This window comes from Ammospiza caudacuta, chromosome 16 (assembly GCF_027887145.1).
Source record: "Ammospiza caudacuta isolate bAmmCau1 chromosome 16, bAmmCau1.pri, whole genome shotgun sequence".
Taxonomy (NCBI): domain Eukaryota; kingdom Metazoa; phylum Chordata; class Aves; order Passeriformes; family Passerellidae; genus Ammospiza; species Ammospiza caudacuta.
This window is the reverse complement of record NC_080608.1, coordinates 16,317,508-16,333,102: the sequence shown is the minus strand read 5'-3', so window position 1 is coordinate 16,333,102 and position 15,595 is coordinate 16,317,508. Positions and strand designations below refer to the sequence as shown.

Below are 15,595 nucleotides of genomic sequence, written 5' to 3'. Positions count from 1 at the left end.
CACAGAGATTTGGAATTAAGGACAGTTTGTCTTTTATTTATTTATTTCATTTTATTTTTCTCCTTTTAGTTCAGCACTGTAAGTTAGGACAGCATTTGCCAGGGTTTACTGCTATCTTTTTTCCTGTAGGCGTTTTGCTTCTCTCGCAGCATTTTCATTCCAGAACAAGGCTCATTCCAGATGCAAAGCATAAAGGAAACATTCATACCTTGGCTTTTAAGCTAAACCTCCTTCATGAACAGCAAGTTCATAAGGAATGTTAATTAAAGCATCATACAGTATCTAAATGGACTTTTTTTTTCTCTTTTTTTTTTTTTTTATAAAGAATTAAGGCTATGTAGATGTCACAATAAAATAATCTCAGGTAAAACACACCCTATCTGTTAGATATGAAAGAAAGGTTTAACAATAAATAAATGATTTATGCTGTCAATAACATTATGGAACTGTATAAAACTATATTTACGCAGCTTTAAACATAAAAAAAACCATACTAGTGGCATGAATATATACAACACAGGTCATGACATACGTTTAAATTATCATAGCCAGCAGTGTTCTTTTTTTTTAAATGGGGACACTATAATAAATAGAAATGTTAAATATTTACAATAATAGCATATGTGGAATCAGTAGATGAACACATAAAATCTTCACACACAGAGGAAAAAAAAAATGATGCCTTATACAAAAATCCCTCCCACCCACAGCTCCCCAATTTTCATTGACTAAACAAGGGGAATACACAATTTTCCCCACAGAACCAATGAATACAAATAAAACTGTATGCATGCTGAGGTGATATGTTGACTGAGACATTCAAAGATGTAGATCTCTGTTTGGTTCCCATTGATGAATCAAGACCTCTAATGACAGAGGGATCTTATTTTAGTTCAATGCAAGAACATTGGTAGCAAGTTGTTGTTTCTGGTTTGTGTTAGCTTTTTTTTTTTTTTTTTTAATTATTTTTTGTGCTAAAATGCTTGGATTGTCTTTTTGGTTTGAGCTTGTTCTTCGTGGTGGTGCTGTGCCACCAAGGGGGAGAGGACACTTGCAGGAAACCCACGGGGAGGCACGTGCCAGAAACCTTCTTGGGGCACCACCAGCAGGATTTTGGAGCAGAGGAGGTGGCCAAGAGAGTCAGGCCCACACCAGGGTGTTCTGTGGGGCAGCCTGGGTGTCCCAGGGGTGGCTGAGCTGTCACCAGCCCCACGGGGCAGATGCCACACTCACTGCACCATCACCGAGGTCTCTGCTGCTACAGCACCTGGCCTGATCCCAGCTCTTCCCACTGAAACCAAATGAAAATTTCATCACAGAACTTTGCTAAAACCGGGCAGGATCGAGGCCAGGTCTCTAAGCAAAGACCTGGTGATCACAGAGACACCTTTTCAACTCAACTGTCCCTCTTGCCTCCTACGTGGTCGCTATTTAAAGCGGTGCCTCCAAGTTCTGCGGGTGGATCCCTGCATTAAACCCTGAATGTAGCTATTAGGAGCCGTGCTCACTTAGCAGGAACTGAAATCTGAGTTGGAAATTGTAGCCAAATTCCAACACCCTCCTCTCCTGTTTATGCAGCTCCTTCCCACCATGCAGCAAGACGTACGTTGGTTCATGGGTACGTTCTGTCTCTGCTGAACTGCCTTCCTGCCCCCACAGCTTTCCTCCCAAACTTTCCAAATGAGAAGGCTCCAATCCCCAGTGTGATTCCCACTTTCTAAGAAAACCTCCCTTTTTTCCTCTAGAGGAAGCTGAGAGCTCACCCTCCTGTCCCTGTGGGTGCTGCAGCCTCCCCTTCCAGTACAATATCTGGGAATATAGGATTGCAGAGCTGCAACCTGAGAATAACAATTGCATAGGGGGTAGGAGAGATATGGCCAAACGCCTCATTCACACTTGAAACTGCTTAAAGACAATCAACTCTTGACACTCTTCACCTTTCCTAACTCGTTCTGTGGAGATTGGTTGTCGTTACCTGCACAAGAATTACAAAACCCAAGTCAATCCCCTCTCCTTGTCTTTGGCATTTGGATAAACCAAGCTATAGGCAGGTTAGAGTGGGGCTCCACATCCCAGCAAACCACACCACACTGCTAAGGAGAGGCAGACTTCTGATGGGCCTTCAATGCAGCCCTGGTAAGAACTAAACATATGGGGATTTATAGGGTCCTTTGCTGTCTGAGCCCACACCTGCCCCTTCAGGCTTGGGCTGTGAGGGTGGAAGACCTGTATCACTGAGGGGGCAGATGGAAGCAGAGAATATGCACAGGGCCGTCAGAGGTCCATGAGAATGCTTTTGGGGGTCCTCCACACCCTGTGCAAGTCTTAACAGTCACGTTGCCTTGTCTGGAAGCTGATTACTTGCCTTTGAAGTGACTGGGTATGGTTCTGTGATCAGCAAGTGTCAAGTTATGCAGCTGTTAAAAACTAACAGGGGGCACTTAAAACCAGGCAGCGTTGCCCAGGTGGGAACAATGGCTCAGAAGTTACTTCAGAGAGAGCGGTGGAGCTCCAGACCACACGGTTCCTGTGCCAGAGACAGGGCAGCTCCTTCATTAGAGAGCTTCACACAGAGAGCCCTGAGCTCTGGCGTTCCCAGCCACAGGCAGAAACCAAATCCCCCTGGAATTCAGCCATCTGCTGTGAGGCTGTGCCCTGAACCTTTGGAGGTGCTAAGCCACAAGCAGCCACATGCAGCCTGGCAGAGCCCGCTTGGAACCTTCTCCCCTGCCAAGGAGACCAAAGGGAAAAAAAAAAAAACCCAAATGAAAAAAAAAAAAACCAACAAAAACCCCAAAAACCAAACCCAACCCAACAAGATCCTAAATTTCAGATGATGTCCGTTTCATAACAAAAAAAAAACAAAATAAAAAGGGGGAAAGAATTTAGCTGGAGACATTTTGCCACCCGAGCGCCGAGTTTGCTGGATCGATAACCCATTGCCACTGCTCTCCCTTTGCTACTATATACACACTGATGCCGAGGTCCATAGATATCTTGCAATGCCCTGTGCTTGACCTCTGAATGGGAAATGCTTTGGAATGTCCATAGACAGGAGGATGGAATCAAGGGAGGAGGTTTCGGGGAGGGGAAGGGGGAGCCGGTGCCTCTTTTCACCTCCGGATGTCGGAGAAGTCGGACAGTTCGTCTGCCCGGTCCAGGATGCCGTGGGCCCCTTTGGGAGCGTGGCCCCCAGCTTTGACCCGGGCGTTGGAGTGGCCCTTGGTACCTCTCTCTGCCTTGGCTGCTCGTGGGCTCTCCCTGTGCTCGGCGTCAGCGTGGGCTGCCATGTCCCCGCGGCCTGCAGCGGCCCTGCTGCCTTCCCCCGCCTTCCTGTCGTCCCCGTGCACGGCCGAGGTGCAGAAGCTCAGGATGGAGCAGAGGCTTCCCCAGTTCTGCTCGCACTGGGCCTGGACGCTCCTGGTTATTGCCTTTTTCACCTCCTCGCCGCAGGTCAGCAGGATGTTCACTAGGTCAACGTAAGGCCTGCGGGGAAAGGGCAGCGGTGAGAGAAAAGTTAAAAATCCACCCCAGGGAATCGGTGAAGAATCTGCCTCACCCTCCCTGGGCATAGCAAATCCAGTGGTGTGAGTCCCTGGCACCCCCTGACTCAGCAGCAATTCTGCCCATGTTAATTATGGAAAATCCCATATTCTAATCAGGCATTTTGCTGCAGGAAATGCACGGTGGCATCCTGTCAAAGCCTCTCTGGATTGATCTTGCTTGCTCTCCCCCTGGAGAGACTCTGGGAGAACTGGAATGTTCACCAGAGAACAGATGAGCACTTGCTTGGCAAGTGGAAGAACTGTCTCACACTTTCTGCCTCCTTCTCTTTCCATACCCTCCCATCTTTGTCACTCAGGACAGCAGGCAAAGGACACTTGCTCCTGCCCAGGGCCATCAGCTTCACCAAGCAGGCTCTGCATTTGGGTGAATGGCAGCTACAGAGCATTCTCCAGCCCCAGTCTGCAAGAGGGAGGCATTTTCTCACTCAGCTAGAGTGTCTCTGGCTTTCCTCATCATCTCTGGAGCACTGGGTGCTGATCTCCATCACAGGCAAGATCCTATCTGGACCCAGGATCTGCCTGAACAGAGCTCAGACAAATGGAATCCACTTTGGTGGCACTTTTTTCTTCCCACACCAAGTCTTATTTCTTCATTTCCTTACAGAGGTTTCAGTATCCACCTTTTCCCAGCCAAACAAGGCCTCAAAACGTGTCCTGGCTGAATCTCCCCCTGTGCTTCTCACCCACCCCTGAGTGTCCCCAAGGCACCAGCAGCTTGAGCACAGGCACTTGGGCTTCTCAGCCACAGGTCACCGAGTGCAGCAATTTTAAAATACTTGTGGTCACAAGTTTTGTGGGTCAATATTGATGTTGTCTATTGACACAACTGCTCAGCTGCTTGCAGCCCCAGAAGGACGTGCTTAAAAATCTTCCACGGCAGGAACCAGCCACAGCACAAGGGGAAAGCAGCAGTCGTGGCTGTGTGGGGTGGGTGGTGGGGCTGCCCCTCCTGGGCACCCCATCCACCAGCTCTGCTGCCTGTGGACAAGTCTAAATCTCTTCTTATTAACTTAAGACAGAAGAGATGAGGAAAAACCAACACATTATGCTCAGTGTCTAACTTTACCAACCGCTTAAACTCATTTTGAATCGCTAATCTTGGAGAGCCACCTATTCCCCCTATCTCAAAATATTTCCCATGGTTGGATTGCTCCTACTGCTCAAAAAAAAAAAAAAAAAAAAAGTTACTTGGAATGCAGCAGGGACCAATCTGCCAAGGCCTGTCACCACTTCCACCATAGCAAATCAGCCTGACCCCCACAGCTGACTCAGGAGGAGGCTTCGCTGCCCGACCGCGTTCCGAACACTCATCGGGAGAGAACAGCCAGGGCACAACAGAGAGCAAGCCTGAGAGCTGCCACTTGCTCCTCTGCTCTCAGGGTTTTGTTTTAAATGTAAAGCAGGAGATAAGAGAGAGCTGAGCACGTTGCATACAAAGTGATCCAGCAAAAGGACATAAACCTCTGTCCCTCCCAAGGAATGAGCTCTTGAAATTGGGCATAACCTCTGCAGAAATCTTTGTAAGAAAAAAGGTCGCTGGTATGACTAAAAAGTGGCTCAGCTGCCAAATATTTCAGGTATTCAGAGCCTGCCAGAGCCCTGCGGATTAATACTGGCCCATTTCTCCTTGCCTGTTTTACTTTCTGCATTTCAGCCGGCCTGACCAGAGCACCTGAACTGAGCACAAGGCTGCGAGTCAGCAGACGTGATTTTATTTCCAGCTCTGCCACACTTGCCTATTGATCTCGAACAAGTTCCTTAATTCAAGAGCTTCAGAGATGGCCTCTAAATTTAGGGGAGGGGAGGAGGCTGGCTGGTTCTATTTGGGGAGTCCCGCATAGGAGAGCCGAGCTCCCACTCCGGGAGATGCTGGAGTGTAGGAAGCGCTAAATGAGATCATGCAAATTATAGGTGTTCAGCTGAATGACCCTCTCTTCTCCAACCAACAACCCCCCAGCCCAGCTCCCCAGAAATAAGCAGCTGCCTCTGAGCATTCCTGCTTGAGCCTGTTCATAAAACAAGGATAACTCACTCCTCCTCGGACAGGCTTTTGGCTCGCACGGTTCTTTTCATCCCCAAATGATGGGGGGGTTAATTGGTGCCAAGTACCCAATTTATAGCTGCTGACACAGCCCAGGCAGTGCCCAGAGAGGTGCTGCTGGGCAGGATGGAGCCCTGCTGCCCTCCTCCCCCAGCCAGCAGGATGCTGCCCATGGCCCTGGGCACAGCAGCTCTGCCCCCAGCCATGCCTTTGATCCCAGCCTCAGGAATGTCCAGGGAAAGGGCTTTGCTTTCAGGCCACCATGTCCAGCTGGAACAAACCACAGCACAGGATTTATGGGAGCAAATTGGCACTGAAGCATCTCTCTGCAACTGCAGCTGAAATATTAGTGGGGGGTGGTTTTCAGCACTAAGGGAGGCAGAGCACAGCTCTTTTGGGTAGTGAGGAAAATAAAATGCAAGGCTAAAATTCCCAAAGAAGTGATTCTGCAAAAAAATTTCTCTCATGACTGCTGGGATTTGAGTTTCTGTGCTAATATCAAGGCACAGAGGTGTGGTAGGAAGATGCTCTAAGGTTAAGCTTGATGCCAGGCTGTGGCTCAGCCTTGTTTCAGGAGTGAGATGTTCACCTGCAAGAAAAACAGGCTCTGATTTTTGCATTTGTGCACAAAGAGTCAGTGCAAACAGCTTGTGCTTGGTTTGTTGCTGTCATGCAGCAGCTTTGATCAATTGCAAGTAGGATTTGTGCCTGCCATTCCTTGGAGGACAGCTGTGCTCCCAGTCAGAGGAATGAAGTCCTCAAAAATCTGACTTGTGCCTTCATTTTGTACAACCCCATGTTTTATTAAAAAGCATCTGAGATTAATAAAGAATAAGATGAATGGGAGATTACCTGGGGGACTGCAGCTCTTTCAGGGACAATTAACTACAAGACATTTCAAAGTATGTATTTAAAGAAGAAATTATCATCTTGCTGACAACTTTGCATAAACCTTCTTCCCCCTTCTCTAGTTGTCGCCTCTAACAGGATTCTGAGGTCAAAATTATGCCTTTAAGCTCAGAAAACAAAAAAAGCATTGTGAGATACCTCTGGAAAAGGCAGACACCCATGCTGTATTTGCCAGAGCACCAAGGGGACTGGCACATCCAGCTCCAACTCATTTCACCCCCTTGCACAGCCACATCTCACCCCTGGTACACAAACCTCAAGGGGCCCTGCAAAGAGAGCTCTGCCTTGGTGCTGCACATGGGAAAACAAGAGGTGCTGAAGGCCAGAAGGAGGTGAAACATCTCTTGGGCAGATGCACAGCCCACTGGCACTCCTGGAAGGAGCTCCCACGCTCTGACTGCACCAGCACGGAGGCACTTACTCATGCTGCAGCAGGTCTTTGAAGTGAATCATCTCCACAATGACCTGGACGTTCTCCTTGGCAGCAGAGCAGAGGTCATGCTTCAGGTAGCACTCCCGCTGTAACTGGAACACCATCTCTTTAATGGCAGGGCACTTACGGCTGATGCAGCTGAATTTATGCCTCAAGGCATGAGCCTTACACTTCAGAGCGTCTTTAATGAAGGATTTTCCCTGAGAAGGAAAGAAATGGAGTAGGTCTGTATTTTTGTCCATTAAGCACAGCAGCTGATTTATGCCCAGCCAGCTGCTTCTCTGCAGGACAATGTCAAGGGTTATTACAGAGCTAAGGATATCACTGCATGGCTCTCCCCTTCTGCTCTGTTTCTCTGCCCTTAAAGACCCTGCCAAGTTACCCAGCTTTGCTGCCCTAGTGGATCTGAAACACTCAGGGCTTCCTCACTGCTCCTCTGAGCTTTCCTCTGCCCCAGCAGCTGAATGCCCAACGAGGGAAAGAGCAAAAGTAAGCACCTTGAAGTAATTCAGTGCTGGAGTTACTGGATTAATTTGCTTCCAGGGTGGCAGAACAACAGGTTCACACAAAGGAGAGGGCATCCTGCCATGCTGAGCTCCTCAGGACCACAAGAAGATACCATTCAGTAACTGCAGGGTTTTTTTTCATTTTAAAATTAGTTTACAAGCTCAGAGACATGTATGCACTGTCTATATGTACCTGCCCTATTCCCCAGCTATCAGTACTTTCTTCCTCAGAGAGGGACTCAAATCAGCACTAATCATCATCATCATAATCCTACAGTGTCTTCATGCCTGTTGCAAGAAATTCTAGGTGAGATTAAGAAAATCACACCAAGAAGCTAAAAATTAAGTTGGAGGGAAGCTGCTTTAGCAGCATCTCTTTACCCATTGTGACTCCTTCACTCAGTTGATGGTGGGCATCAAACCTCACCTTCCTTTCCTCTTTTATTGGACCCTGCAGCTACAGCTCTGCTCAGACTCCCTGTGCCTTGCTGAGAACAGGCCATGGAAGGCAATGCCTCCAGCTCTCCATCAGCCTCAGATTCTTTATGCAGGTGCTCCATGAAGACCAAAGCCTTGCTCCCCTTTATCCCACTGCCCCAGCTCCACTGACACTAAATAAGATTCACCCAGACCTGCAAGCAGATGTTGTCCCCAAATTATTTCAAGTCAGAAATGTTTCTTGCTCATCCAAGAGCTGCTTCACCCCTTTCTGTTTCCCATAGCAAAGGCACTCCCTTGCCCTTCCCTCTAGGAACAAACACACACAGCACAGTAGGCAAATAGGGGTGAAAAAGAGAATTCTTATATAAACCCAAACTGACATCAATTCTCAGGTTTCAGAGCAGAGAACAGAAAATGGCCAGTGTTAGTCTTGTCATTTAATGCAGCTTGAAATAACTGGAGATAGTACAGAGAGGAGCTGTGAAAAGCCATGTCATAGCAGAGGCTAAAGTCACCTTCATGTTAAATAAAGCTGCAGGGCTTTAAGTCTCCTGCTCTGCACTGGAGACAGGCTGGATGTGAGACAGGCTGTGTTTGATGAGCAGTACCAGGGGATCTGGCATCAACGGCTGCTCTCAGCCTCCACAGGCACCATTCCCTGCCTTCCCAACTTTCCTTCCCTACTCCTTTGGTCAGCTCTGTCCACTGACAGAAACACTGTGCAAAAATAAACGAGTGTTTTCTGGAAGCCCCTTGGAAATTAGGTTGAAGGTTTTCAGATACCCACAAAAGCAGCATTTCCCATTTTAATGAGTAGCCAGGCCCTTGGTACATCCTTGAGCATTTGAACCTAAAGCTCCAGCACTCCCAAAAAGTGCTCCCTGCTGGGTGGTCCCAGCACCCCTCATGGGACAGGCTGCATCCTGAGGACAGCTCTGCTTTGTGCCACACGTTGAGCAGTGCCATGGAGCTGGTGCTTTTAGTCAAGTTATTCTGGAAGCTGCCTGCTCAGGCCAAATGCCGCTGGCCTGTCGGAATGTTCCCTTCCCTCCGCTCTGAAATGGGAGAGGAGGTTTACAGGACATAATAACAGGATGGCTCAATGATGCATAAATGGTCTGGGGAGAAAATGAAGGAGACAAACTTAATGCCACATACCATGGAAGTAACGTATTTTAACGTCAGGGCTCAAACCCAAGGCTTGCTTGGGTACAGCAGCTTTAGGGGGTTGCCTGGGCTGGTTGTGTGCAAGTCTTGAGGGCCAACTTTAGTAATTGTTGGGAAATACTGAGATAATTCTAACTTAATTGGGAGCCCAAGTTGCACCTCATAGTCGGCTTTGACATGGTGTAGAGGCTTAAGCCACCCAGGTTTCTTAAACCCATGTTTGGCTCTATGAATGGTTCTGCTGGAGTTATCATGGGTACAGGAGGTGGAATGGATCCAGGCAGCTGCAGCTACAACCAGCCTGTCTCCTAGGACAGGCTGCTGCTTTATCACTGTCCTGACGTCCTGATTCTGCACCTTTCAGCCAAAAAATTCCTAATGAATCAATGAATCACAGCAAGCAGACCAGCTCTGTGAATTTTTTGGTGCAAAGGTGTGTTAAGGAGCTGCAGCACATGCCAAGTGTGTGTTAGAAGCAAGCACGCAGGTAGGACATGTCCCCGTGTTACCTGGGCATCGAATTTTCCAGCGTTGTGCAGGAATGTCATGCAGATCTCGTGTAAGCCTCGGATCTCGCAGGAATTGTTCTCAAAGCATTCAAACACTCCACATCCCACATCGCCAGCATTGACCAGGCAGTGCTGGATTTCAGCTAAAACGAGCATTGGTGAGAGTTAATCTGGAGAACTCTTCACAGGAACTGGTGGTGGGTAGAGAGACAAGAGTTGTTTTGCTACCAACATCAATTTGAGAGAAAAATGCGTGACAATGGTTAATCGTGCCCGCTTTTCGCAGGAATTAGGCCAAAACTTGGGTGTATTACGTTATGAAAGTGATATCCAAGAAAGAAATGCCAAATCCACTATGCTTACGTCAAACTATTTCACTTGAGAACTGTCTCATGCTCTTGAATTCCTCAGGAGCAAAGGACAGGCATGATTTTTGCTCTCTGGCTTGTGCAAAGCCCCCCTGGCAAATTTAAGTGCCAAAATGAGAAGCCCAGGGCCCAGCCAGCCAAAGTTTTTCATTTTTGGTACTTTGAGCAAGTTTCTGGTCATTTAGCACAACATTTTTTACAGACCTCTGGGTTTTGCCTGTCAGGATGACTCTCAAGTTAATGGCAAAACTCCCACTGATAGATAAAGTCCTTTGCACCAGGAGTTGTATTAAAATGCAACTGTGTGCTCAGCTATGCAGAAATCAATAGAAAATATTTCTATTTCTATGTGTAGTACATAAAGTAGATGTACTGGAGCTAGCAGTTACATATGTGTTCATTCTGCCCTTTCAGATGTTATGTAATACTGCAAAAAATGCTGTCTAATACTCACTTTCAAAAAAAAAAAAAAAAACAACCCAAAACCAAACCAACCCCACCAACCCAAAAATCTAATTCTTAACATGACAGTTTCTGGTCCTTTAAAAAAAAATGGATGTAGTAGTACTGCCAGAGGGAAGGTGGTTGCTCAGAAAGCCTGGGGATAAAGTTAAACAGGGGTAGCTTTTAGATCAGAACTGAGGATGCTAAGAATTCCCGTACTCTGTGCCCTGTGGTACCTTTAATTAAAGTTCGCCCTTGGGAGCCAGCCTAATCCCCCTGGAACCGCAGCGTGTTTCAGCCATCCCCAGCCTCCCCCTCTGCCATGCGGTCCATTTGCAAGTCTTTACAGCAACTTTCGGTCTAATTCCCACCCGCTGCAAGGCAGAGCGAGGAGCCGCGGATGGAAGCGCGGAGCCTGCCGGAGTTCTCACGGCCCCCCCCGCCACCCGCTCGAACCCAAATCATCACCGCCGCACTTTTTTCTTTTTTTGCTTTTTCCCCCCACCTTTGATTTTTTTCCCCTTCTACCTGCCCTGAAGTGCATCTGGGGGCGGCCCAGGGGTGGGATGCAGGGGTTGTCTGAGCACAGAGGGAAAGCCGCAGGGGAAGGAAGGGGCACTGGAGCCCTTTGTGGAGCGCTGCGGAGCGCGGAGCCGGGCGCGCTCGGGGCCGGGAGCGCGGCTCCGGTGCTTGTGTTGGCATCCGGATGCAAACCCTTCGCCGGATCACATGTCCTGGCTCCAGCGTGCTGAGAACTGCACAGTGCCGTGATTCACATGTGGCAGTCCCTAATGGGCATTCGTGCATTCCTGCTCGTGTGTGTTTAAACACGTCTCGCAGCACGGAGAGTGTTAAAAAAAAAAAAAAAAAAAAAAAAAAAAGAAAAAAAAAAGAAAAAAAAAAGGGGAAAAAGGGAGGGGGGGCGGGATGAAGGAGGGGGGGGGAAGGGAAGCGTCTGGATCCCGCGCTCTCTCTGCACGGCTGGGAAGCGATCCAGCCAAGTGCACGCCCCAACTCTCTCTTCCTAGGCAGATAATGCCCGGGGGAGGGAGCGCGGGGGGCGGGAGAGGAGGAGAGAAACCCCCGGCCCGTTGCATCATTGCCCGGCTCCCTCCGGAGGGGGCAGAGCCCCGGTCATGCCCGGACCCTCCCGGCTTTCCCCGGCCCTCCACCCGCTTTCCAGCGCCGCGCCGAGAAACTTTCTCCTCCTCGCCGGGCTCGCAGCATCTCCGCGGGGCTCCGGCCGCGCTGCGAGCCGGGCGCGGGGCCGCGGCCGGGCACGGGCAACACGTGCTTGGCAGAGCCGGGCTTTAAAGGTAATTAGGAGCGAGCTCCGATTTCCTGCGATGATTTACGCCTGACAGTCGGACAGCGAAATAAAACGCCTGTCATAACTCGACGCGGCTGCAGCAGCAGCAGCCGAAGCAGCAGCAGCAGCGAGGGGAGGGGGACACGCAGAGGCCAGCCCGGTGCCCCCCCGCCGTACCTGTGTTCTGCAGGGACAGGCGCCCCTTCTGCTGCGGGGTCCTGTCCTGCGGCCCCTCCGGCGGGTGCGTGGCCTCAGTGCCCGCGGCCGCCCGGGCGCTGGCCAGCAGCAGGGCCAGCAGCAGCGCCGGGGCCAGCAGCAGCAGCTTTCCGCCGAGCTCCGCGCACATGGTCGCGCCTTCCCCCCGCCGCCGCCGCGTCCTCCCCCGCGGGGTGCCGCACCCGGGCCCAGCGCGCTGCTCGCCGCGGCCCCGCGAACCGCATGTGCCCGGCGCGGCGGCGAGCGCGGAGTGGCGGCGGCGGCGCCGGAGGGAGCCTCAAATATCCCCGCCGAGCCCCGGTGTCACTCGCATGAGGGAGCCGAGCAGGTGTCGCTCCGCGCCGCGGCCAATGGCAGCCGCCGCCCCGCTCCGCCCGCCCGCCGGGGGCCGGCCCGGCCCCGCCGGCAGGTTGCAGCCGCCCGCCCCCCGCCCCACCCGCGCCGCGCCGGGGGATGGGGGTGCCGGGGGATGGGGGTGCGGGGGGAGGGAGGGATACCAGGAAAAAAATAATTAAAAAAAAAAAAAGGTGAAAAAGCGCGATTTTGACACGCTCATGAGGGAGGCGGCAGCCAGCGGACGGTCACCCCCCACCCCCTCCGTGGGGAACTTCGGGGCGCTCCAGCCGCGCCGGCCTTGCGAGAGGAGCAGCGGGGTGCCCGTGCCCGGAGCCGGCTGCCAGCGCCGGCCGTCCTGCGGCACTGCCGCCTCATGGCAAGACTTGATTTCAAAGAAAAAAAAATTCCCTTTCCGAAGCAGCTATTGCAATGACTTTCTTGGAAATCTTCCACTCCCTCGGTTTTTTCCCCCCCACCACCCTGAGATTTTGTACTCTGCTTGCTGCGAGGGGATTTGGGCCAAATGCATCACTTGAGGGGGGAAAGTGGTACCCTGGGAGCACACCCGGATGGGCGAACAGGGACGGACGCTGCTTTCCCGGGGGGGAGTAGAACCCCTTTCAGACCATGGCGAGAGCATCACCCTTGCGACCCCCCCAGCAGCTCTGGCTGCTCCCTTTTGTCCGGTAGCTGGATCGGGGTGGGGGGGACACGCTCACACACACCATAGGAAAATCCGTAGCAGGTGATGAGAAGTGCCGCGCTGGCTGGGGAGGGGCGAGCGTGTCTCCCCTTGCCCTGCCGTAATGCACATCAGATGTTTCATCAGACCCCGCCGGCCCCATGCGCTCCTGCCGCCCCCGAGCCCCCGGCAGTGCCGGGGCGCGCTGTGCCGGGCCGGGGGCGGGGGTGCCGCCGGGGGGGCGCAGCTAGGAATGTCTCCAGCTGCTGCTGCCGCCCGCTTCCTCACAGCTGTCAAAATGCACTTGAGGAAATCCACTCACACCTCCCCGAGCAAGGGTCTCCTCGGCGGGACGTGACACCGCGCCGCAGGACCATGGCTCCACGGCTACGCACCAGCAGGCACGTCCTGACACCCCCTCGCAGCCCCCGGGCAGCCCCGGCCTCCCCCGGGCTTGTCTCAGGCCCACGGGGGTTTGTGTGCCGGGGCTGAGCGCTGCGAAGTTTTATTTTAATTTTTTTTTTTTTTTAAATCCTTGCGGAGGGTTTGACATCGCAACGTCTTTTTTAAGATTGAAATTCTTAACGGCGGTGCCAAGCTCGTGTGGAAATTCCCTTTTATCAACATGCTGCTGCCTTCGGAACTGCAACTTGCAGCTTTCCTCTAAGGAGCTGGCTGTGCCAGCGAGGACGGCTGCAAAGCCCCCGTGCCCCTGGGATGGGCTCTGCCCTTTCTGACTGCAGGGCTATTAAAGGAATAGGTTTTTCTTCTTCATTTGTACCTCACCCGGAGTGCCTGGCCCTTCTTTTGTCCTTGTTCCCTTACTATTTATACTGCTGAAGAGTTTTGCTATTTAATTGCCTTTGCTAGGTCTAACTTAGCTCGAGCGTTGAAAGACCGGGGGCTGGATGAGTTGAACTCAGGCAGGAGAATTTAAGGGATGGCAGTTTTTCTCTGTTGCAGGAGATAGCAGCCAATGCACTGCTTCTAACCAGTGAGTTTGTATTATATTTATATAAAATATATTTTTTCCTGGTGCCTGGCAAATGATGCTTTCTCATAATGCTGTTTCCCTGCTGCTTTCAGTCTGATGTCCTCCTGCAGCCACTCCTCATCAATCTTTCTGCCTCTTTTTAAAGTTACAATTTTTGGACATGTTTTACCCTTTGGACTTTTGAATTTTGTGCAGTCTCCATCCTCCAGACCCCATGTTCCTCCCTCTGCTTGATTCCTCCCGTCAGGTCTCCTAATTTCTCAGGACATGTCCTTCGAGCCTCACAACCCTGGCTGCTCCTCCTTTTCAGCCCCTATTGTATTAATCGCTGCAATCAAGGTTAATTTAACATCTTTTCCTTACTAAAACCATGCCTAAAATAGCCCCTCATGGTGTCACTTTGGGGGAGAAATCTGCTGGCTGCCAGCACATTGAGCATTTCCCATCTCCTCCTGCTCAGCGGAGCAGGGCAGCGGGTGGCACTCAGAGCTGTGGGATTTCCCTGCTTTTCTCTCTCTCCACGTCACTTCCAGGGTGTTCCTGGGTTTAGGGGTCCTGGTGCCATCCAGCCCTTCCTTAGGGAGTCAGGGAGCTGTGGCTGCACTCGGGAGGTGAGTGATGTGAGGGATCCACCACGCTCCAAAAATTCTGGCATCTCTCGGAGCGTGGTGTAACTCACTCCCTGGCAGCAGGATGGACTGCCCGGTGATTTTATGGAATAGTTACCAATCCCAGTGATTTAGGGATGTCTGAACCCCAAAGGCACTGCAGCTTTGCTCCAGCACTGGGAGCTCGTGTGGACACAGGAGCCTGACTGCAGGGTGCTGCCCTGCTGCGAGGCGTTTGAGGACACATTTGAGCAGTGACACTTGGAGAGGACCACAGCTCCTTCCAGAAGTTCTGAACACCTGTTGGCTTTCAGGAATACACTCTGAGCTGCCTTTGGTTAACATACACAGGCTTTTCTTTTTAAGAGTGTTTCATAACTCCATTGAGGCTTCATATGATCAAGCAGTGGCACGAGCATTTTGCAACTGCCTTGAAATGGGAAGCATTTAATTGTTTGGCGTCTTTGGGGAGATGAGCTGCCCTCATGACTATTAAGAGGGCTGTGTCCCTGCAAGGCCGTTGCAGGCAGGTGAAGGCTGAGGAATGCTGTGCAAGAGGCTCCAGCACACAGGGAGAGAGCAAGCACACCCACTTCTGAAGGACAGAGAGGCCGATGACTTCAAAAGGGAAGAGGATGCTGTGGGGAAGGTGTGCCAAGGTCTGCATTCTGGGCTTTCTATCTGTGACTAAACACATTTCACACTAGGGTTAGAGTGAGCTGTGCTGTGCAGCCCCGGCAGCGCAGTGGGATTTCATCAGACTCGAGGAAAATAAGCAAGGCAGGGGAATTGAGTGTTGCCTCTTCTCCTGGGTAATTTTCCCACCTCGAGGCTTAGTGCAAGGTGCTGACTTGCAAATGACACATCATTACGAGGCCAGCCCAGAGCTGCAAAGCCCTGCTGGGAACGTGGTCAGGAGATCGGGGGAAGCTGCCTCTTGGACTTGGTTCCTCCTGGTGTGGGACCTGCTCTGGGAACATGTTGATTTAATTCCCACAAGCTGGTTCTCGGATGGTGCGAATAAAGCTGCTGACAGTGACTGAAATGGGATTCGACACTGGAGAAC

The 15,595-nt window shown here is 51.2% G+C and overlaps 1 protein-coding gene across 1 annotated transcript; it reads right to left on the bottom strand.

The window, feature by feature from the left end:
* Positions 1–2,947: 2,947 nt before the first annotated feature.
* Positions 2,948–12,039, bottom strand: STC2 (stanniocalcin 2). Its single transcript, XM_058815481.1, has 4 exons — positions 11,871–12,039; positions 9,573–9,715; positions 6,938–7,149; positions 2,948–3,486 (listed from the first exon to the last, which is right to left on the bottom strand). Exons 1-4 carry the CDS (start codon positions 12,037–12,039, stop codon positions 3,114–3,116), a joined length of 897 nt encoding a protein of 298 aa, XP_058671464.1. The 3' UTR covers positions 2,948–3,113.
* Between the last annotated feature and the right edge of the window lie 3,556 nt (positions 12,040–15,595).

Bases quoted from the DNA above. Each gene is read 5' to 3' on its own strand.
- STC2 (XM_058815481.1), bottom strand. From the start codon at position 12,039: ATGTGCGCGGAGCTCGGCGGAAAGCTGCTGCTGCTGGCCCCGGCGCTG. The intron at 9,716-11,870 runs GTACGGCGGGGG...TGCTCGTTTTAG, and splicing joins CCTGTCCCTGCAGAACACAG to CTGAAATCCAGCACTGCCTG. The intron at 3,487-6,937 runs GTAAGTGCCTCC...CTTTCCCCGCAG, and splicing joins AAAGACCTGCTGCAGCATGA to GCCTTACGTTGACCTAGTGA.